This window comes from Scyliorhinus torazame, chromosome 27, assembly GCF_047496885.1.
Source record: "Scyliorhinus torazame isolate Kashiwa2021f chromosome 27, sScyTor2.1, whole genome shotgun sequence".
NCBI classification, from domain to species: domain Eukaryota; kingdom Metazoa; phylum Chordata; class Chondrichthyes; order Carcharhiniformes; family Scyliorhinidae; genus Scyliorhinus; species Scyliorhinus torazame.
Window position 1 is genome coordinate 30369123 of NC_092733.1, and position 23624 is coordinate 30392746.

Below are 23624 nucleotides of genomic sequence, written 5' to 3' on the forward strand. Positions count from 1 at the left end.
GTGAGACAGTGTCAGTGTGTGTGTGTGTGAGACAGTGTCAGTGTGTGTGTGAGACAGTGTCAGTGTGTGTGAGAGACAGTGTCAGTGTGTGTGTGTGAGATACAGTGTCAGTGAGTGTGTGTGAGAGACAGTGTCAGTGTGTGTGTGAGAGACAGTGTCAGTGTGTGTGTGAGAGACAGTGTCAGTGTGTGTGTGTGAGAGACATTGTCAGTGTGTGTGAGAGAGAGTGTCAGTGAGTGTCTGTGTGAGACAGTGTCAGTGTGTGTGTGTGAGAGACATTGTCAGTGTGTGTGAGAGAGAGTGTCAGTGAGTGTCTGTGTGAGACAGTGTCAGTGAGTGTGTGTGTGTGAGAGACAGTGTCAGTGTGTGTGTGTGTGAGATAGTGTCAGTGTGTGTGTGAGAGACAGTGTCAGTGTGGGTGTGTGTGAGACAGTGTCAGTGTGTGTGTGTGTGACACAGTGTCAGTGTGTGTGTGAGACAGTGTCAGTGTGTGTGAGAGACAGTGTCAGTGTGTGTGTGTGAGATACAGTGTCAGTGAGTGTGTGTGAGAGACAGTGTCAGTGAGTGTGTGTGTGAGACAGTGTCTGTGTGAGACAGTGTCAGTGTGTGTGAGAGACAGTGTCAGTGTGTGTGTGTGAGACAGTGTCAGTGTGTGTGAGAGACAGTGTCTGTGTGTGTGTGTGAGACAGTGTCAGTGTGTGTGAGAGACAGTGTCAGTGTGTGTGTGTGAGATACAGTGTGAGTGAGTGTGTGTGATAGACAGTGTCAGTGAGTGTGTGTGTGTGAGAGACAGTGTCCGTGTGTGTGAGAGACAGTGTCAGTGAGTGTGTGTGAGAGACAGTGTCAGTGTGTGTGTGTGAGAGACAGTGTCTGTATGAGACAGTGTCAGTGTGTGTAAGAGACAGTGTCAGTGAGTGTGTGTGAGAGACAGTGTCAGTGTGTGTGTGAGAGACAGTGTCAGTGTGTGTGAGAGACAGTGTTGGTGTGTGTGTGTGAGACAGTGTCAGTGAGTGTGTGTGAGAGACAGTGTCAGTGTGTGTGAGAGACAGTGTCAGTGAGTGTGTGTGAGAGACAGTGTCAGTGAGTGTGTGTGATAGACAGTGTTAGTGTGTGTGTGTGAGAGATAGTGTCAGTGAGTGTGTGTGAGAGACAGTGTCAGTGTGTGTGTGAGAGATAGTATCCATGAGTGTGTGTGAGAGACAGTGTCAGTGTGTGTGTGAGACAGTGTCAGTGAGTGTGTGTGAGAGACAGTGTCAGTGAGTGTGTGTGATAGACAGTTTAGTGTGTGTGTGTGAGAGATAGTGTCAGTGAGTGTGTGTGAGAGACAGTGTCAGTGTGTGTGAGAGACAGTGTCAGTGTGTGTGTGTGAGAGACAGTGTCAGTGTGTGTGTGAGACAGTGTCAGTGTGTGTGAGAGACAGTGTCAGTGAGTGTGTCTGAGACAGTGTCAGTGTGTGTGAGAGACAGTGTCAGTGAGTGTGTGTGAGAGACAGTGTCAGTGTGCGTGTGAGACAGTGTCAGTGAGTGTGTGTGTGAGACAGTGTCAGTGTGTGTGTGTGAGAGACAGTGTCAGTGTGTGTGAGAGACAGTGTCAGTGAGTGTGTGTGAGAGACAGTGTCAGTGTGTGTGTGAGAGACAGTGTCAGTGTGTGTGTGAGACAGTGTCAGTGTGTGTGTGTGAGAGACAGTGTCAGTGTGTGTGTGAGAGACAGTGTCAGTGTGTGTGTGTGAGAGACATTGTCAGTGTGTGTGAGAGACAGTGTCAGTGAGTGTCTGTGTGAGACAGTGTCAGTGAGTGTGTGTGTGTGAGAGACAGTGTCAGTGTGTGTGAGAGACAGTGTCAGTGAGTGTGTGAGACAGTGTCAGTGAGTGTGTGTGAGAGACAGTGTCAGTGTGTGTGAGAGACAGTGTCAGTGAGTGTGTGTGTGTGTGAGGGAAAGTGTCAGTGTGTGTGTGAGAGACAGTGTCAATGTGTGTGAGGGACAGTGTCAGTGTGTGTGTGAGAGACAGTGTCAGTGTGTGTGAGAGACAGTGTCAGTGTGTGTGTGTGAGAGACAGTGTCAGTGTGTGTGTGAGAGACAGTGTCAGTGAGTGTGTGTGAGAGACAGTGCCAGTGTGTGTGAGAGACAGTGTCAGTGAGTGTGTGTGAGAGACAGTGTCGGTGTGTGTGAGAGACAGTGTCAGTGAGTGTGTGTGTGTGAGGGACAGTGTCAGTGTGTGTGTGAGAGACAGTGTCAGTGTGTGTGTGAGACAGTGTCAGTGAGTGTGTGTGTGAGACAGTGTCAGTGTGTGTGTGTGAGAGACAGTGTCAGTGTGTGTGTGAGAGACAGTGTCAGTGTGTGTGTGTGAGAGACATTGTCAGTGTGTGTGAGAGAGAGTGTCAGTGAGTGTCTGTGTGAGACAGTGTCAGTGAGTGTGTGTGTGTGAGAGACAGTGTCAGTGTGTGTGAGAGACAGTGTCAGTGAGTGTGTGTGTGAGAGACAGTGTCAGTGAGTGTGTGAGACAGTGTCAGTGAGTGTGTGTGTGAGAGACAGTGTCAGTGTGTGTGAGAGACAGTGTCAGTGTGTGTGTGTGTGAGACAGTGTCAGGGAGTGTGTGTGTGTGTGTGAGAGACAGTGACAGTGAGTGTGTGAGAGACAGTGTCAGTGTGTGTGAGAGACAGTGTCAGTGTGTGTGAGAGACAGTGTCAGTGTGTGTGAGAGACAGTGTCAGTGAGTGTGTGTGTGTGAGAGACAGTGTCAGTGTGTGTGAGAGACAGTGTCAGTGAGTGTGTGTGAGAGACAGTGTCAGTGTGTGTGAGAGACAATGTCAGTGAGTGTGTGTGTGTGTGAGGGACAGTGTCAGTGTGTGTGTGAGAGACAGTGTCAGTGTGTGTGTGTGTGAGACAGTGTCAGTGAGTGTGTGTGTGTGAGAGAGACAGTGTCAGTGAGTGTGTGAGAGACAGTGTCAGTGTGTGTGAGAGACAGTGTCAGTGTGTGTGTGTGAGAGACAGTGTCAGTGAGTGTGTGTGTGTGAGAGACAGTGTCAGTGTGTGTGTGTGAGAGACAGTGTCAGTGTGTGTGTGAGAGACAGTGTCAGTGTGTGTGTGAGACAGTGTCAGTGTGTGTGTGTGAGAGACAGTGTCAGTGAGTGTGTGTGTGTGAGAGACAGTGTCAGTGTGTGTGTGTGAGAGACAGTGTCAGTGTGTGTGTGTGAGAGACAGTGTCAGTGAGTGTGTGTGTGTGATAGACAGTGTCAGTGAGTGTGTGTGTGTGAGAGACAGTGTCAGTGTGTGTGTGTGAGAGACAGTGTCAGTGTGTGTGTGTGAGACAGTGTCAGTGTGTGTGTGTGAGAGACAGTGTCAGTGAGTGTGTGTGAGAGACAGTGTCAGTGAGTGTGTGTGTGTGAGAGACAGTGTCAGTGCGTGTGTGTGAGAGACAGTGTCAGTGAGTGTGTGTGAGAGACAGTGTCAGTGTGTGTGAGAGACAGTGTCAGTGTGTGTGAGAGACAGTGTCAGTGTGTGTGTGTGAGAGACAGTGTCAGTGTGTGTGAGAGACAGTGTCAGTGTGTGTGTGTGAGAGACAGGGTCAGTGAGTGTGTGTGAGAGACAGTGTCAGTGTGTGTGTGTGAGAGACAGTGTCAGTGTGTGTGAGAGACAGTGTCAGTGAGTGTGTGTGAGAGACAGGGTCAGTGAGTGTGTGTGAGAGACAGTGTCAGTGAGTGTGTGTGTGTGAGTGCCTGTGGGGAGGGGGGTGGTGGTGTATATTGCGCGGTGGGGGGATTGTTGTTTCTCTCCCAGAATTCTGTTATCCGTTGCGATATGTTCCAGGCTGAACAGAGGAAACTGAAACCTGAAGGCAGCGTGCTGCTGTCAGGTTACATCTTGCTGAACATGATGACCGCTTACAGAGACATGCTATATCGGAGCTGGCCACACTTCCAAGGTGAGAGCTCAAAGGGAATAGAGGTAATGGTGCATTTGGGACATGGAGCTGCTCACACATTCTGAATTGTTACTCTCTGTGAGATGTGGCTGGTGGCCATGACCCTCTTGGTGCTGCCACATGGCGTAAGATGGGCGGTGTCTCACCTGATGTCCTTCCGGAACAATCTGAGATGCAAAATGGCGCACTGGCAGCTGTGTGTACCATCTACAAGGTGCACTGCAACAACTCACCAAGGCTCCTGTGACAGCACCTTCGTGACGACTATCACCTAGAAGGACAAGGGAAGCACATGCATGGGGGACCCCACCACCTGGAGATTTCCCTCCACGTCACTCGCCACCCTGGCTCAAGAAGGCAGCTCACCACCACCTTCTCAAGGGCAATTAGGGATGGGCAATAAATGCTGGGCCTAGCCACTGAGGCCCAAATCCCAAGAATGAATATTTAACAATAATAATAATCTTTACTATTGTCACAAGTAGGCTTACATTAACACTGCAATGAAGTTACTGTGTCAATCCCCTAGTCGCCACATTCCGGCGCCTGTTCAGGTACACGGAGGGAGAATTCAGAATGTCCAATTCACCTAACAAGCATGTCTTTCGGGACTTGTGGGAGGAAACCGGAGCACCCGGAGGAAACCCACGCACACACGGGGAGAACGCGCAGACTCCGCACAGACAGTGACCCAAGCCGGGAATCGAACCCAGGACCCTGGCGCTGTGAAGCAACAGTGCTAACCACTGTGCTAACGTGCCGGCCCTTATTTTTAATAAGTGCAAGCTGTTTTGCACCTCACACTACCAGGGGTGGTTGAACCGTACGTTTGTTTGGGATGTGTGTGTGTGAATATGCGATACACCAGCTGACATTCGCAACCAGCAGCAGTGACTGGCACTGTCCCCTGGTGGTGCGGTGGGTACCTTCCAGGCTCAATAACCCGAGACCCTGGATTAATGCTCCAGCTGGTGACGGCTCAAACCCCGAGAGTCCGCAATCTATTTCTGGGACTGGGATGCTCAGCGGGCCCGGTAGACTCTGTGGATCGAAAAGCAACGTTGTTCCAGGAGCCTGGCCCGCTAACTCTTGCGTTTCTTTCTGCGCTGGTCCGGGATCTAACCTGCTGAGTGTTCGAAGGGTTTCCTGGTTTTTTTTCCCCCGTCCTTTCAGCATTTGGCCATGGTCTCAGGAAAATGGGATCACGGAGCTGTTGGATTGTCCAGTTCCCCAATGGCCGTTTTACGGGAGGATAATCCTTGCCTGGCCTGGTCCAACTGTGACCCAAAGGTCCACGCTGAAATGGTCCAACAAGACACTCAACTGGGGTTCGGGGAGGTCCTGAAAGGTGGGCAATCTTAATGCGAACGTTTCATCATTTGTAACCACTCTCCTACTGTGTTTTCCAGGTATCACAGATAGGTCCTGGGAGGAACAGTGCATGAACTGTCCATCGGGCCACCCCCTCTTCCTGTGGCACCCCTATCGGCCGCACCTCCTGCTCTGCTGCCACAGTGCGGATGACCATCACATCTGGAGCACACTCCTGGCTGACGCAATTCGACTCCTCAACACCGGTACAAACTCTCCCACCTTTCCCGTGTCCTCTGTTGCAAAGCGGTCTCCACGTAGTCAGGCAACAGTTATTGTACACGGGCCGCTTCAGTTGAGGTCCAGAAACCGGCCCATCTGGCCCCATGCCGGGGTTTGGAATACTTTCCCCCCCTCGGCCACCCCAGCTTCGCTTGCCTCGAGGCCTTTTCAGCCGCTGTCAGAATTGTTCCCTCACCCTGCCCAAACTGCGGAGAGCCGCGTGGTTCAGCAGATTGCTTCCTGACCACGTTTAAATCCAGCCTGCAGCGAGGGACGGGAAATCTCTCCCTCTGATTTCCGGAGTTTCTGGTGGAAGGAGATTCAAACGCGACAGAGCAGGTGTCGATTTTCCTGTATCGCAACAAAAGAGAAAAGTTACACTGGAGTTTGGCAACTTCACGCTGTACCTGTCCTGGGAGTGTTTGATGGGGACAGTGTAGAGGGAGCTTTACTCTGTATCTAACCCCGTGCTGTACCTGTCCTGGGAGTGTTTGATGGGGACAGTGTAGAGAGAGCTTTACTCTGTATCTAACCCCGTGCTGTACCTGTCCTGGGTGTGTTTGATGGGGACAGTGTCGAGGGAGCTTTACTCTGTATCTAACCCCATGCTGTACCTGTCCTGGGAGTGTTTGATGGGGACAGTGTAGAGGGAGCTTTACTCTGTATCTAACCCCGTGCTGTACCTGTCCTGGGAGTGTTTGATGGGGACAATGTAGAGGGAGCTTTACTCTGTATCTAACCCCGTGCTGTACCTGTCCTGGGAGTGTTTGATGGGGACAGTGTAGAGGGAGCTTTACTCTGTATCTAACCCCGTGCTGTACCTGTCCTGGGAGTGTTTGATGGGGACAATGTAGAGGGAGCTTTACTCTGTATCTAACCCCGTGCTGTACCTGTCCTGGGAGTGTTTGATGGGGACAGTGTAGAGGGAGCTTCACGCTGTACCTAACCCCGTGCTGTACCTGTCCTGGGAGTGTTTGATGGGGACAGTGTAGAGGGAGCTTCACGCTGTACCTAACCCCGTGCTGTACCTCTCCTGGGAGTGTTTAATGGGGACAGTGTAGAGGGAGCTTTATTCTGTATCTAACCTCGTGCTGTACCTGTCCTGGGAGTGTTTGATGGGGACAGTATAGAGGGAGCTTTACTCTGTATCTAACTCCGTGCTGTATCTGTCCTGGGAGTGTATGATGGGGACAGTGTAGAGGGAGCTTTACTCTGTATCTAACCCGGTGCTGTACCTGTCCTGGTAGTGTTTGATGGGGACAGTGTAGAGGGAGCTTTACTCTGTATCTAACCCCGTGCTGTACCTGTCCTGGGAGTGTTTGATGGGGACAGTGTAGAGGGAGCTTTACTCTGTATCTAACTCCGTGCTGTATCTGTCCTGGGAGTGTATGATGGGGACAGTGTAGAGGGAGCTTTACTCTGTATCTAACCCGGTGCTGTACCTGTCCTGGTAGTGTTTGATGGGGACAGTGTAGAGGGAGCTTTACTCTGTATCTAACCCCGTGCTGTACCTGTCCTGGGAGTGTTTGATGGGGACAGTGTAGAGGGAGCTTTACTCTGTATCTAACCCCGTGCTGTACGTGTCCTGGGAGTGTTTGATGGGGACAGTGTCGAGGGAGCTTTACTCTGTACCTAAACCCGTGCTGTACCTGTCCTGGGAGTGTTTGATGGGGACAGTGTAGAGGGAGCATCACGCTGTACCTAACCCCGTGCTGTACCTCTCCTGGGAGTGTTTAATGGGGACAGTGTAGAGGGAGCTTTATTCTGTATCTAACCTCGTGCTGTACCTGTCCTGGGAGTGTTTGATGGGGACAGTATAGAGGGAGCTTTACTCTGTATCTAACTCCGTGCTGTATCTGTCCTGGGAGTGTATGATGGGGACAGTGTAGAGAGAGCTTTACTCTGTATCTAACCCCGTGCTGTACCTGTCCTGGGAGTGTTTGATGGGGACAGTGTAGAGGGAGCTTTACTCTGTATCTAACCCCGTGCTGTACCTGTCCTGGGAGTGTTTGATGGGGACAGTGTAGAGGAAGCTTTGCTCTGTATCTAACGCGTGCTGTACCTGTCCTGGGAGTGTTTGATGGGGACAGTGTAGAGGGAGCTTTACTCTGTATCTAACGCGTGCTGTAACTGTTCTGGGAATGTTTGATGGGGACAGTGTAGACGGAGCTTTACTCTGTATCTAACCCTGTGCTGTACCTGTCCAGGAAGTGTTTGATGGGGACAGTGTAGAGGGAGCTTTACTCTGTATCTAACGCGTGCTGTACCTGTCCTGGGAGTGTTTGATGGGGGCAGTGTGGAGGGAGCTTTACTCTGTATTTAACCCTGTGCTGTGCCAGTCCTGGGAGTGTTTGATGAGGGCAGTGTAGAGGGAGCTTTACTCTGTATTTAACCCTGTGCTGTGCCAGTCCTGGGAGTGTTTGATGGGGACAGTGTAGAGGGAGATTTACTCTGCATCTAACCCAGTGCTGTACCTGTCCTGGGAGTGTTTAATGGGGACTGTGTAGAGGGAGCTTTGCTCTGTATCTAACCCCGTGCTGTACCTGTCCTGGGAGTGTTTGATGGGGACAGTGTAGAGGGAGCTTTACTCTGTACCTAACCCCGTGCTGTACCTATCCTGGGAGTGTTTAATGGGGACAGTGTAGAGGGAGCTTTACTCTGTTCCCAACCCCGTGCTGTACCTGCCCTGGGAGTGTTTGATGGGGACAGTGTAGAGGGAGCTTTTCTCTGTATCTAACACCGTGCTGTACCTGTCCTGGGAGTGTTTGATGGGTACAGTGTAGAGGGAGCTTCACGCTGTATATAACCCCGTGCTGCACCTGTCCTGGGAGTGTTTGATGGGTACAGTGTAGAGGGAGCTTTACTCTGTACCTAACCCCGTGCTTTACCTGTCCTGGGAGTGTTTAATGGGGACAGTGTAGAGGGAGCTTTACTCTGTTTCTAACCCCGTGCTGTACCTGTCCTGGGTGTGTTTAATGGGGACAGTGTAGAGGGAGCTTTACTCTGTATCTAACCCCGTGCTGTACCTGTCCTGGGAGTGTTTGATAGGGACAGTGTAGAGGGAGCTTTACTCTGTATCTAACCCCGTGCTGTACCTGTCCTGGGAGTGTTTAATGGGGACAGTGTAGAGGGAGCTTTACTCTGCATCTAACCCCGTGCTGTACCTGTCCTGGGAGTGTTTAATGGGGACAGTGTAGAGGGAGCTTTACTCTGTATCTACCCCCGTGCTTTACCTGTCCTGGAGTGTTTAATGTGGACAGTGTAGAGGGAGCTTTACTCTGTATCTAACCCCGTGCTTTACCTGTCCTGGGAGTGTTTAATGTGGACAGTGTAGAGGGAGCTTTACTCTGTATCTAACCCCGTGCTGTACCTGTCCTGGGAGTGTTTAATGTGGACAGTGTAGAGGGAGCTTTACTCTGTACCTAACCCCGTGCTGTACCTGTCCTGGGAGTGTTTGATGGGGATAGTGTAGAGGGAGCTTCACGCTGTACCTAACCCCGTGCTGTACCTGTCCTGGGAGTGTTTAATGGGGACAGTGTAGAGGGAGCTTTCCTCTGTTTCTAACCCCGTGCTGTACCTGACCTGGGAGTGTTTAATGGGGACAGTGTAGAGGGAGCTTTACTCTGTATCTAACCCCGTGCTGTACCTGTCCTGGGAGTGTTTGATAGGGACAGTGTAGAGGGAGCTTTACTCTTTATCTAACCCCCTGCTGTACCTGTCCTGGGAGTGTTTAATGGGGACAGTGTAGAGGGAGCTTTACTCTGCATCTAATCCCGTGCTGTACCTGTCCTGGGAGTGTTTAATGGGGACAGTGTAGAGGGAGCTTTACTCTGTATCTAACCCCGTGCTTCACCTGTCCTGGGAGTGTTTAATGTGGACAGTGTAGAGGGAGCTTTACTCTGTATCTAACCACGTGCTGTACCTGTCCTGGGAGTGTTTAATGTGGACAGTGTAGAGGGAGCTTTACTCTGTATCTAACCCCGTGCTGTACCTGGCCTGGGAGTGTTTGATGGGGACAGTGTAGAGGGAGCTTTACTCTGTACCTAACCCCGTGCTGAACCTGTCCTGGGAGTGTTTGATGTGGACAGTGTAGAGGGAGCTTCACGCTGTACCTAACCCCATGCTGTACCTGTCCTGGGTGTGTTTAATGGGGACAGTGTAGAGGGAGCTTTACTCTGTTTCTAACCCCGTGCTGTATCTGTCCTGGGAGTGTTTAATGGGGACAGTGTAGAGGGAGCTTTACTCTGTATCTAACCCCGTGCTGTACTTGTCCTGGGAGTGTTTGATGGGGACAGTGTAGAGGGAGCTTTACTCTGTATCTAACCCCGTGCTGTATCTGTCCTGGGAGTGTATGATGGGGACAGTGTAGAGAGAGCTTTACTCTGTATCTAACCCCGTGCTGTACCTGTCCTGGGAGTGTTTGATGGGGACAGTGTAGAGGGAGCTTTACTCTGTATCTAACCCCGTGCTGTACCTGTCCTGGGAGTGTTTGATGGGGACAGTGTAGAGGGAGCTTTACTCTGTATCTAACGCGTGCTGTAACTGTTCTGGGAGTGTTTGATGGGGACAGTGTAGAGGGAGCTTTACTCTGTATCTAACACGTGCTGTACCTGTCCTGGGAGTGTTTGATGGGGACAGAGTAGAGGGAGCTTTACTCTGTATCTAACGCGTGCTGTACCTGTCCTGGGAGTGTTTGATGGGGGCAGTGTAGAGGGAGCTTTACTCTGTACCTAACCCTGTGCTGTGCCAGTCCTTGGAGTGTTTGCTGGGGACAGTGTAGAGGGAGCTTTACTCTGTATCTAACCCTGTGCTGTACCTGTCCTGGGAGTGTTTAATGGGGACAGTGTAGAGGGAACTTTACTCTGCATCTAACCCCGTGCTGTACCTGTACTGGGAGTGTTTAATTGGGACAGTGTAGAGGGAGCTTTACTCTGTATCTAACCTCGTTCTTTACCTGTCCTGGGAGTGTTTAATGGGGACAGTGTAGACGGAGCTTTACTCTGTATCTAACCCCGTGCTGTACTTGTCCTGGGAGTGTTTGATTGGGACAGTGTAGAGTTAGCTTTACTCTGTATCTAACCCCGTGCTGTACCTGTCTGGGAGTGTTTAATGTGGACAGTGTAGAGGGAGCTTTACTCTGTATCTAACCCCGTGCTTTACCTGTCCTGGGAGTGTTTAATGTGGACAGTGTAGAGCGAGCTTTACTCTGTATCTAACACCGTGCTTTACCTGTCCTAGGAGAGTTTCATGTGGACAGTGTAGAGGGAGCTTTACTCTGCATCTAACCCCGTGCTGTACCTGGCCTGGGAGTGTTTGATGGGGACAGTGTAGAGGGAGCTTTACTCTGTATCTAACACCGTGCTGTACCTGCCCTGGGAGTGTTTGATGGGGACAGTATAGAGCGAGCTTTACTCTGTATCTAACTCCGTGCTGTATCTGTCCTGGGAGTGTATGATGGGGACAGTGTACAGGGAGCTTTACTCTGTATCTAACCCCGTGCTGTACCTGTCCTGGGAGTGTTTGATGGGGACAGTGTAGAGGGAGCTTTACTCTGTATCTAACGTGTGCTGTACCTGTCCTGGGAGTGTTTGACGGGGGACAGTGTAGAGGGAGCTTTGCTCTGTATCTAACCCCGTGCTGGACCTGTCCTGGGAGTGTTTGATGGGGACAGTGTAGAGGGAGCTTTACTCTGTATCTAACGTGTGCTGTACCTGTCCTGGGAGTGTTTGACGGGGGACAGTGTAGAGGGAGCTTTACTCTGTACCTAACCCCGTGCTGTACCTGTCCTGGGAGTGTTTGATGGGGACAGTGCAGAGGGAGCTTTACTCTGTATCTAACCCCGTTCTGTGCCAGTCCTTGGAGTGTTTGCTGGGGACAGTGTAGAGGGAGCTTTACTCTGTATCTAACCCTGTGCTGTACCTGTCCTGGGAGTGTTTAATGGGGACAGTGTAGAGGGAACTTTACTCTGCATCTAACCCCGTGCTGTACCTGTACTGGGAGTGTTTAATTGGGACAGTGTAGAGGGAGCTTTACTCTGTATCTAACCTCGTTCTTTACCTGTCCTGGGAGTGTTTAATGGGGACAGTGTAGACGGAGCTTTACTCTGTATCTAACCCCGTGCTGTACTTGTCCTGGGAGTGTTTGATTGGGACAGTGTAGAGTTAGCTTTACTCTGTATCTAACCCCGTGCTGTACCTGTCTGGGAGTGTTTAATGTGGACAGTGTAGAGGGAGCTTTACTCTGTATCTAACCCCGTGCTTTACCTGTCCTGGGAGTGTTTAATGTGGACAGTGTAGAGCGAGCTTTACTCTGTATCTAACACCGTGCTTTACCTGTCCTAGGAGAGTTTAATGTGGACAGTGTAGAGGGAGCTTTACTCTGCATCTAACCCCGTGCTGTACCTGGCCTGGGAGTGTTTGATGGGGACAGTGTAGAGGGAGCTTTACTCTGTATCTAACACCGTGCTGTACCTGCCCTGGGAGTGTTTGATGGGGACAGTATAGAGCGAGCTTTACTCTGTATCTAACTCCGTGCTGTATCTGTCCTGGGAGTGTATGATGGGGACAGTGTACAGGGAGCTTTACTCTGTATCTAACCCCGTGCTGTACCTGTCCTGGGAGTGTTTGATGGGGACAGTGTAGAGGGAGCTTTACTCTGCATCTAACGTGTGCTGTACCTGTCCTGGGAGTGTTTGACGGGGGACAGTGTAGAGGGAGCTTTGCTCTGTATCTAACCCCGTGCTGTACCTGTCCTGGGAGTGTTTGATGGGGACAGTGTAGAGGGAGCTTTACTCTGTATCTAACGTGTGCTGTACCTGTCCTGGGAGTGTTTGACGGGGGACAGTGTAGAGGGAGCTTTACTCTGTACCTAACCCCGTGCTGTACCTGTCCTGGGAGTGTTTAATGTGGACAGTGTAGAGGGAGCTTTACTCTGTATCTAACCCCGTGCTGTCCCTGTCCTGGGAGTGTTTGATAGGGACAGTGTAGAGGGAGCTTTACTCTGTATCTAACCCTGTGCTGTACCTGTCCTGGGAGTGTTTAATGGGGACAGTGTAGAGGGAGCTTTACTCTGCATCTAACCCCGTGCTGTACCTGTTCTGGGAGTGTTTGATGGGGACAGTGCAGAGGGAGCTTTACTCTGTATCTAACCCCGTTCTGTACCTGTCCTGGGAGTGTTTAATGGGGACAGTGGAGAGGGAGCTTTACTCTGTATCTAACCCCGTGCTGTACTTGTCCTGGGAGTGTTTGATTGGGACAGTGTAGAGGTAGCTTTACTCTGTATCTAACCCCATGCTGTACTTGTCCTGGGAGTGGTTAATGTGGACACTGTAGAGGGAGCTTTACTCTGTATCTAACCCCGTGCTGTATCTATCCTGGGAGTGTTTAATGTGGACAGTGTAGAGGGAGCTTTACTCTGAATCTAACCCCGTGCTGTACCTGGCCTGGGAGTGCTTGATGGGGACAGTGCAGAGGGAGCTTTACTCTGCATCTAACGCATGCTGTAACTGTCCTGGGAGTGTTTGATTGGGACAGTGTAGAGGGAGCTTTACTCTGTATCTAACCCTGTGTTGTACCTGTGCTGGGACTGTTTGATGGGGACAGTGTAGAGGGAGCTTTACTCTGTATCTAACTCCATGCTGTACCTGTCCTGGGAGTGTTTGATGGGGACAGTGTAGAGGGAGCTTTACTCTGTATCTAACGCGTGCTGTACCTGTCCTGGGGGATGTTTGATTGGGACAGTGTAGAGGGGGCTTTACTCTGTATCTAACCCCGTGCTGTACCTGTCCTGGGAGTGTTTGATGGGGACAGTGTAGAGGGAGCTTTACTCTGTATCTAACGCAGTGCTGTACCTGTCCTGGGGGTTGTTTGATGGGGACAGTGTAGAGGGAGCTTTCCTCTGTATCTGACCCCGTGCTGTGCCTGTCCTGGGAGTGTTTGATGGGGATAGTGTAGAGGGAGCTTTACCCTGTATCTAACCCCATGCTGTACCTGGCCTGGGGGTTGTTTGATGGGGACAGTGTAGAGGGAGCTTTACTCTGTATCTAACCCCGTGCTGTACTGTCCTGGGGGTTGTTTGATGGGGACAGTGTAGAGGGAGGTTTACTCTGTATCTAACCCCGTGCTGTAACTGTCCTGGGGGATGTTTGATGGGGACAGTGTAGAGGGGGCTTTACTCTGTATCTAACCCCGTGCTGTACCTGTCCTGGGGGATGATTGATGGGGACAGTGTAGAGGGAGCTTTACTCTGTATCTAACCCCGTGCTGTACCTGGCCTGGGAGTGTTTGATGGGGACAGTGTAGAGGGAGCTTTACTCTGTATCTAACCCCGTGCTGTACCTGTCCTGGGGATGTTTGATGGGGACAGTGTAGAGGGAGCTTTACTCTGTATCTAACCCCGTGCTGTACCTGTCCTGGGGGATGTTTGATGGGGACAGTGTAGAGGGAGCTTTACTCTGTATCTAACCCCGTGCTGTACCTGGCCTAGGAGTGTTTGATGGGGACAGTGTAGAGGGAGCTTTACTCTGTATCTAACCCCGTGCTGTGCCTGTCCTGGGAGTGTTTGATGGGGACAGTGTAGAAAGAGCTCTGCAAAATGGAAGACTGTGAGCAGCACTGTGGGATATGCAGTTGAGTAAATCCATTGCGATGATTTTTTAAACACCTGATGATGATCTTTTCCTCATAGTGATCTATAGAAGGGATTCCTTTGAAGTCCGAGCATTCCTGGAAGCGGTGCGCGTGTACAGGCAGCAGAAAGGACAGTATGGAATCTGTGACTTGTACTTTGGCTCCGAGACCGAGGTAAAGTTGATTGATATCTTTGTCCCTGTTTTCCAGTGTGACTGCTGTAAGGGGTAGTTTTGCATTGACATAGCACCTTCCACAACCTCAGAGTGTCCCAAAGCACTGCAACTACTTTTGAGGTGTTGCAATGTAGGAAACGCAGCAGCCAAGTTTCGCACAGTAAGATCCCACAAACAGCAACGTGTTAAACATCCATTTTTTTGAACCAATGTTTGTTAAGGGACAAGCAGTGGCTAAGATGGGTCTGGGGTGTTGGGAGGAAGTTGGCGACAGAACGGCATCTCTTAAAGATGTCTTTGTGTCCTTCAATAATTTAACAGCAGGTTTTTATTGACTAATTTTGACGCTTTGGTTATTTTTACAGTAGAAGTTTCAGGCTATGATCTATCTCAGTATCCAGGTCTTTCCTCAACACCACACTGAGCCTTGGACTGGATCATGTGCTCTTACATCACTGTGTGGGTGGTACTATTCTCAGTCTCACATGAACCCTCTCTGTGCCAGATCCTCATACCACCTCAGAGAGCGGATCTGCACCCGCTTATTCAAAAAGTGATACAGAATCTTCTACGTCAAACTGAGGGGGGCAGATAAGGCTTTGGTCCTCCTCACTCAGCCCTGCCCGCCCAGTCCCCCCTCCCGCCCAGACCCTCCCCCACCCCAGTCCCCCCCCCCCCCGCAACAGTACCCCCCGCCCAGTCCCACCCTGCCCCAGTCCACCCTCCCAGTTCCCCCCCGCCCAGTCCCCTCCCCACCCAGTTCCCCCCGCCGCCTAGCCCTCCCCGCCCAGTCCCCCCTCCCGCCCAGACCCTCCCCCACCCCAGTCCCCCCCCCCCGCAACAGTACCCCCCGCCCAGTCCCACCCTGCCCGAGTCCACCCTCCCAGTTCCCCCCCGCCCAGTCCCCTCCCCACCCAGTTCCCCCCGCCGCCTAGCCCTCCCCGCCCAGTCCACCCTCTCAGTTCCCCCCCTGCCCAGTCCCCCTCCCGCCCAGTTCCCCCCCTGCCCAGTTACCCCCCGCCCAGTCCTCCCGTCTAACCCTCCCACCTAGCCCTCCCACCTAGCCCTCCCCGCCCAGTCCTCCCCCCACGCCCTGTCCCCCCCCGCCCAGTCCTCCCCCGCCCAGTCCCCCCCCCCGCCCAGTCCTCCCGCCTAGCCCTCCCCGCCCAGTACCCCCCCGCCCAGTCCTCGCGCCCAGTTCCCCCCCCGCCCAGTCCTAGCGCCCTGTTCCCGTCCCGCCCAGTCCCTCCCCCGCCCCAGTCCCCCCCCGCCCCAGTCCCCCCCCGCCCCAGTCCACCCTCCCAGTTCCCCCCTGCCCAGTTCCCCCCCCGCCCAGTCCCCACCTGCCCCAGTCCCCCCCCGCCCCAGTCCCCCCCCCGCCCCAGTCCACCCTCCCAGTTCCCCCCTGCCCAGTTCCCCCCCCGCCCAGTCCCCACCCGCCCCAGTCCCCCCCTGCCCCAGTCCACCCTCCCAGTTCCCCCCCCGCCCAGTTCACCCCCCGCCCCAGTCCCCCCCTGCCCCAGTCCACCCTCCCAGTTCACCCCCCGCCCAGTCCCCCCCCTGTCCAGTCTTCCAGCCCAGTCCCCCCCCTCCCCGGCCCAGTCCTCCCGCCCTGTCCTCCCGCCCAATCCCCCCGCTCAGTCCCCACCCCCCTCGCCCGCCCAGTCCTCCCGCCCTGAATGGCACAGGCCACAGCAGGCAGACAGATCCCAGAAGGCCACACTCAGCACCTCTTGCCTGAACTCAATGCAATGAAGCAAGGAGTGAGCTGCCCTCATTCTGTTCACCAATTGTTTAATGTTTGGTGTCTTCCCAGATCTTGAGTAACCTGGTGATGGAAGACCTATGCCCCGTGCTCGAGGCTCAGCTCGTTCCTCATGTCAGGGGGCCAGACAGCAAACGAAAGCCGACCTGGCTGAAAGTGAGTACCACCTGAGCAGGTCAGGATAATAAACATGGTGTCGCTGGTATTTCTCCATGCCCTTTCCTTCTGTGTCCCTGAGATTCCTTCTGTTCCTGTCTCTCTGTCCCTGTTTTTCTCTCTCCCTGTCTCTCTTTCACTCTCTCTCTCCGCCTCTCTCTCTCTCTCTGTCTCTGTGTCTCTCTCGCTCCCTGTCTCAATCACTCTCTCTCTGCCCGTTTCTCTCATTTTCTCTCCGTGTCCTCTCTCTGTCTTTCTTTGTCTGGGTCTCTCTCTCTCTCCCTGTCTCTCTTTGTCCTTGTCCCTCTTTCTCTGTCTCTCTCTCCCTGTCTTTCTCTCTCTTTGTCCTGACTCTCTCTCTCTTTGTCCTGACCCTCTCTCTCTCTCTCTCTCTGTCCCTCTCTCTCTATCTCAGTCCCTGTCGCTCTCCCTCTCTGTCCCTCTCTCTGTCTTTGCCCCCAACTTTCTCACTGTTTTTCTCTAACCCTGTCACTCTCTCTGTCCCTTTTCCCTCACTTTCTCCCTCGCCTTCTATCCCATATCATCCTTTCAGTCTCCTGTGTCCCTGCTTTGTGGATGTTTCATTGCCAGAATACCCCCCCCCTCTCTGTCCATGGCCTTCATGAATAACTTGTGCCTTTATTTGGGTAGCACAAGTGGCTAGCACTGTGGCTTCACAGCTCCAGCGTCCCAGGTTCGATTCCCCGCTGGGTCACTGTCTGTGTGGAGTCTGTACGTTCTCCCCGTGTCTGCGTGGGTTTCCTCCGGGGGCTCCGGTTTCCTCCCACAGTCCAAAGACGTGCAGGTTAGGTGGATTGGCCGTGCTAAATTGCGCTTAGTGAACAAAAAGGTTAGGAGGGGTTATTGGGTTACGGGGATAGGGTGGAAGTGACGGCGTAAGTGCATCAGTGCAGGCTCGATGGGCCGAATGGCCTCCTTCTGCACTGTATGTTCTGTGTTCTTTGTTTGCTGGCTGTCCATTTGCTTCCCTTTCTCTCCCTGTTCCATTCATGCCCTTCTCTTTTTCTCTCCATCTCCATCCTTCTGTCCTTTTCCTCTCTCCCTCCGTGTTCTCTTCCTTCCTGCCCCATTCTCTCTATACCTGCTTCTCCCTCTTGTAGTCTAAGACCTGTGCTCCCCTCTCTCAACGCCCCCGGTATCTCTCCCTCACAATGCCGCTGCGTCTCTCTGCTATTCCGCTCCCGTACTTTGTTGTATCTTGATCCCTGGGGCCCTCCCTTGTCTCTCCCACAGTTGGTGCCTTTCCATGTGTCTCCGTGTGTCTTCCTGTTCTTGTGTGACCCTCTCTGCCCCTTGCCGCTCTCTTTCTCTGGCTCAGTGTATCTCTCCTGCTCCCTCTGTCCCTCGCTGCCCATTTTTTTCTTCCTTATCCTCCCTGCCTCTTGTTTAAGAATCCTTGATCTGAGGTCCATACATCAGCAGAAAACTCCCGAGTCTTTTCTTCCCTTGTCTGCTCTTGATGTTTCCTGTGATGTCTTGTGCAGCCGTTATGCTTTTGCCATGTGTTAAATATATTTTCCCAAAAGGAGCTGAGGTTCTGCTGCATTCCACACTGCAAGTGCAATTTCCTTTTCTCTCTGTCAGTGGGTTACGTTTCAGATTTCTCGTTCGATTGTGTCTGTGTCTCTCGGCTGAGTCCTACCCGAACAGTTGCTAACCCCTCTCTTTAATCCTCCCGTTTGTGGTTTAATAATAATAATCTTTATTAGTATCACGAGTGGGCTTACATCAACACTGCAGTGAAGTTGCTGTGAAAAGCCCCTAGTCGCCACATTCCGGCGCCTGTTCGGGTACACAGAGGGAGAATTCAGAATGTCCAATTCACCTAACAGCATGTCTTTCGGGACTTGTGGGAGGAAACCGGAGCGCCCGGAGGAAACCCACGCAGACACGGGGAGAACGCGCAGACTCCACACGGACAGTGACCCAAGCCGGGAATCGAACCCGGGACCCTGGAGCTGTGAAGCCACAGAGCTAACCTCTGTGCTACCCAACCGGCCTTCGGCACCTAAATGTGTTGCGGCCTAGCGTGGCGGGAATTGGAGTACGGGTTTTCCCGGCCAAACAATAACTCTGTCGATAGGTCTATCTTTCTTTTCCCGAATAGGAATTTTAAGTTAAGTGTCAAGAAGGGACATATTTTTCAGTCAACTTCCATCAGCCCGACGTTTAAAATAAAGCAGAGGATAGAATTAAGCTTGCCCGGGCACTCTGAAGCAGTAGGTCCTCTGCCTGATGATGTGTGTCACTAGTTTATCATTAACGTTGCCGTGATTCCCTGGAAAACCGCAGCGAACATTCGGAAGCAGAATGTGAGCTTCAGCTTGAAAACCGGAGTGCAGCTCTCCAGTCACAAAGCTGAGTTTTCTCTCCAGGTTCGCTGGCACTCTGAGCATATAGAATCCGGTACGCGGAGTCACTCTGGCGAGGGGGAGGGGTGGGGGGGCCCTGATCGAGCCGGCAAGGACTGCTCCACAGAGATCGGGGCGCCATCTCTAAAGGGCGCCCCGATCTGCGCAAAATATAAACGCACTGAGGCACGATCAGTTGAACAAAGACTTGAGTCGGATACAACTGAGGCTTTATTGCTCTAAGATGTGTGGCCTCCCACAGCAGCTGGCGAAATGGCTGCTGGATGGAGGACACGCATATTTATACTCCGCCTACTGGGCGGAGCCAGCAGGCAGGGACTACCTGTAGTACAGGTCCTACCTTCCATCCCCTAATACAGGTGCAACAGTGGTTTACCACACGCACAGACACGGTGAACCCCCACAGACATCAGGGTATCGTCATGAGGGTAGTGGGTGCCTGGAACTCGCTGCCGGAGGAGGTGGTGGAAGCAGGGACGATAGTGACGTTTAAGGGGCATCTTGACAAATACATGAATAGGATGGGAATAGAGGGATACGGACCCCGGAAGAGTAGAAGATTGTAGTTTAGACGGGCAGCATGGTCGGCACGGGCTTGGAGGGCCGAAGGGCCTGTTCCTGTGCTGTACTTTTCTTTGTTCTTTACTATCCCCCCCTACACCACACATAAGGAAGTGCCAGGGTGGCACTGTCAGGTTGGTACTGCAGGGGGTGGTGCCAGGGCACTGCTGGGCATGTCCCTCACCACCAGGTGGGCTATACTTACCCACGCCCCCCTGCATGGTCCTCACGGCTAGTTTTTAAAAACCAGTAGCGGTTGGCACCGGCGCGACGTCACGCCAGCTGGGTGGGGGTGAAGGTTGAAGGCGGGAGCAGCACCGTCAAGCCCACTATGATATTACAATGTATGCTAATAAGGCTTCCGCCCTTCTGGACGTGAGTGTAATCGCATCATCGGGGATCAGAAACCGAAATCCCTCTGGTGCAAATCCTGTTTGTGGCCTCTTGTGCGATCTAGCGGCCATTACAGGATTTGCGCACCTGTGTAACCCCCATCTGGTTCATGAATAAAGATTATTAGTATTATTATTAGGGGCTGGTTTAGCACAGGGCTAAATCGCTGGCTTGGCAAGCCAGCAGCACGGTTCAATTCCCGTACCAGCCTCCCCGAACAGGCGCCGGAATGTGGTGACTAGGGGCTTTTCACAGTAACTTCATTTGAAGCCTACTTGTGACAATAAGCGATTTTCATTTCATTATTATTAATGTCCCTTTAGGGAAAGAAATCTGCCGTCCTTACCCGGCCTGGCCTACATGTGACTGCAGACCCACAGCAAATGTGGCTGACTCTTATCTGCCCTCAGGGATGGGCGATCCCAGCTAGGGATGGGCGATCCCAGCTAGTGATGGCCACATCCCAGGAACAAATGGGGAAAAAAACAAGAAAGGTTACGGTGCAGAGAGGTGGCGCAGTCGGTTAGCGCGGCTGCCTCACGGCGCCGAGGACCCGGGTTCGAATCCCGGACCCGGGTCACTAGCCGTATGGAGTTTGCACATTCTCCCCGTGTTTGTGTGGGTCTCACCCCCGCACAAACCCAAGGATGTGCAGGGTCGGTGGATTAGCCACGCTAAATTGCACCCAAAAAACATTTCTTTTAAAGGTTGTGGTGCAGAAAGAAACCATTCGGCCCATTGTGTCTCCGCCCGGGAAAAGTAAACTATCCGCTCATTTTAATCCCACTTTTCAGCACCCAGTCTGTAGTCCTGCCGGTTACAGTTCCAGGCACCTTCTAAATGAGTTTTTAAAAATATTTTGTGTATAAGAATTGGCAAGTCATGTTGCAGCTGTATAGAACCTTAGTTAGGCCACACTTGGGAGTATGGTGTTCAATTCTGGTCGCCACACTACCAGAAGGATGTGGAGGCTTTAGAGAGGGTGCAGAAGAGATTTACCAGAATGTTGCCTGGTATGGAGGGCATTAGCTATGAGGAGCGATTGAATAAACTCGGTTTGTTCTCACTGGAACGAAGGAGGTTGAGGGGCGACCTGATAGAGGTCTACAAAATTATGAGGGGCATAGACAGAGTGGATAGTCAGAGGCTTTTCCCCAGGGTAGAGGGGTCAATTACTAGGGGGCATAGGTTTAAGGTGCGAGGGGCAAGGTTTAGAGTAGATGTACGAGGCAAGTTTTTTACGCAGAGGGTAGTGGGTGCCTGGAACTCGCTACCGGAGGAGGTGATGGAAGCAGGGACGATAGTGACATTTAAGGCGCATCTTGACAAATACATGAATAGGATGGGAATAGAGGGATACGGACCCAGGAAGTGTAGAAGATTTTAGTTTAGTCGGGCAGCATGGTCGGCACGGGCTTAGAGGGCCGAAGGGCCTGTTCCTGTGCTGTACATTTCTTTGTTCTTTGTTCTTTGTCTTTGTCTTTGTAAATTTAAAGTACCCAATTCTTTTTTTTCCCCAATGAAGGGACAATTTAGCAATCTTTGGGTTGTGGGGGGTGAGACCCACGCAGACGCGGGGAGAATGTGCAAACTCCACGCGGACAGTGACCCAGAGCCGGGCTCGAACCCGGGCCCTCGGTGCCGTGAGGCAGCAGTGCTAACCACGGCGTCATTGTTCCGCCCTATCTTTTAAGTGAGTTGGGCATTTCATAGAATCATAGAATTCACAGTGCAGAAGGAGGCCATTCGGCCCATCAAGTCTACACCGGTACTTGGAAAGAGCATCCCACAGGGCAGCACAGTGGCGCAGAGGGTTAGCCCTGCTGCCTCACGGCGCCGAGGTCCCAGGTTCTCTGGGTCACTGTCCGTGTGGAGTTTGCACATTCTCCCCGTGTTTGCGTGGGTTTCGCCCCCACAGCCCAAAGATGTGCAGGCTAGGTGGATTGGCCACGCTAAATTGCCCCTTAATTGGAAAACATTTATTGGGTACTCCAAATTTTGTAAAAAAGGAAAGAGCTCCCCACTTAAGCCCTCCACCCTATTCCCGTAACCCAGTAACCTCACCCAACCTTTTTGGACACGAAGGGCAATTTAGCATGGCCAGTCCACCTAACCTGAACATCTTTGGACTGTGGGAGGAAACCGGAGCACCCGGAGGAAACCCACGCAGACACGGGGAGAACGTGCAGACTCCGCACAGGCAGTGACCCAAGCCGGGAATCGAACCTGGGACCCTGGCGCTGTGAAGCAACAGTGCTAACCACTGTGCTACCGTGCCAATCATCTGTTTTAGTGATGGCTGTCAGAGGAATATTGGACAGGACATCATAGAATCCCTGTAGTGCAGAAGGACTGCAGCCTTCGGGGCAGGCGGTGGTGTTGTCACTGAATAAGAAATCCAGAGACCCGGGGTAATACTCTGGGGGGGGGGGAGGGGGAGGGGGGAGGGAGGGGGGGAGGGGGGGAGAGGGGGAGAGGGGGAGGGGGAGGGGGGAGGAGAGGGGGAGGGGGGAGGGGGAGGGGAGGGGGAGGGGGAGGGGGGAGAGGGGGAGGGGGAGGGGGGAGAGGGGGAGGGGGGAGAGGGAGAGGAGGGGGAGAGGGGGGGAGGGGGGGAGGGTGGAGGGGGAGGGGGGAGGGGGGGAGGGTGGAGGGGGGGGGCAGGTTCGAATCCCACCACGGCAGGTGGTGGAAATTGGAATTCAACAAAAATAAGTCTGGAATTAAAAGTCAAATGATGACCATGAAACCATTGTCGTAAAATCCCACCTGGTTCCCTAATGTCCTTTAGGGAAGGAAATCTGCCCTCCTTACCCGGTCTGGCCTACATGTGACTTCAGACCCACAGCAAATGTGGTTGACTTAGCCCAGGAAAGGTCGAACAAGCCCCTCAGTTCACGGGAAATTAGGGATGGACAACACATGCTGGGCCCAGCCAGCCATGCCCACCACATCTGATGAAAAGGAACAATAATAAGAAAAGATGCTGGAAATCTGAAACAAAGGCACAATGGTTGGAAATAATCGCTAGCGACTGTGGAGAGTGGAAAAGAATTAATGAACTTTTATCGGAAAGGTTCTGTGGCTCTCCCCAGGTGCTGCCTTACCTGTTGAGTATTTTCAGCACCTTCTGACTTTACTTCACCTCCGGCAGTGCAGCACTCCCTCGGTCCTGGCAGGTCGGTCAGGTTTCATTCTTCTGTCTCGGGAATGTGAGCGCTGCTCACTGAGCTAAATTGCCCAGTGAGAGAAAGATTTTCGGAAGGTGGCATTTATGACCAGCTGAGTCATGATCAGTGACTGGCTTAAGTGAGGGCGCTCTTTTCAAGGGCCGGTGCAGACTCGATGGGCCGAATGACCTCCTCCTGCGCCGCAGGGGTCCTTTGATTCGATGTGACGTGGCCCAAAAAAAAAAAATGGAACGACAGGGAAGGGGGCAAAGAGAGAACGTATTCGGGAAGAAATGGGAGAGGAAAAAAAGGGCTAGGAACCGGAGGAGCCCCAGTTAAGGGAGCTGACGGCTGGTTTAAGATCTAACCCTCTGGGAATACATGTTTGAAAGCCAGTAAGTGGCACCAGTCGCCAAACCCTAACCGACACCAGTGGTTACTGAGCACTGCAATAATTACAGGCAAGCTGGGAGATCAGTGGTCACAGCAGAGGAGTCTGCGAGAGCAGTTGTGGCAGACCACAGGTTAACAGAATGGATACAGTTCACAAGGAGGCCATTCTGTCCGCGCCGACTCTCCGATTGAGCAATTTTCCGAGCGCCCCCGCTCCCCCCGCCCATCTCTGTGCATTCTTCCTTTTCAGGTAACAATCCAACTCCCTCCTAAATGCCTCGGTTGAATCTGCCTCCGCCACACACTCAAGCAATGCATTCCAGATCCCAACCATAGAGTCATACATAGAACATACAGTGCAGAAGGAGGTCATTCGGCCCATCGAGTCTGCACCGACCCACTTAAGCCCTCACTTCCACCCTATCCCCGTAACCCAATAACCCCTCTTAACCTTTTTGGTTTTGGTCACTAAGGGCAAT

At 52.5% G+C, this 23624-nt stretch overlaps 1 protein-coding gene across 1 annotated transcript in view; it reads left to right on the plus strand.

The window, feature by feature from the left end:
* Nucleotides 1-23624, plus strand: part of LOC140403329 (protein Niban 1-like) — a 144557-nt gene that overhangs the window by 76000 nt on the left and 44933 nt on the right. The window contains exons 4-7 of the mRNA XM_072491201.1: nucleotides 3807-3921; nucleotides 5331-5498; nucleotides 14200-14315; nucleotides 16134-16238. Coding sequence (XP_072347302.1) covers nucleotides 3807-3921; nucleotides 5331-5498; nucleotides 14200-14315; nucleotides 16134-16238 — 504 coding nt within the window. The remainder of the gene's footprint in view (nucleotides 1-3806; nucleotides 3922-5330; nucleotides 5499-14199; nucleotides 14316-16133; nucleotides 16239-23624) is intronic.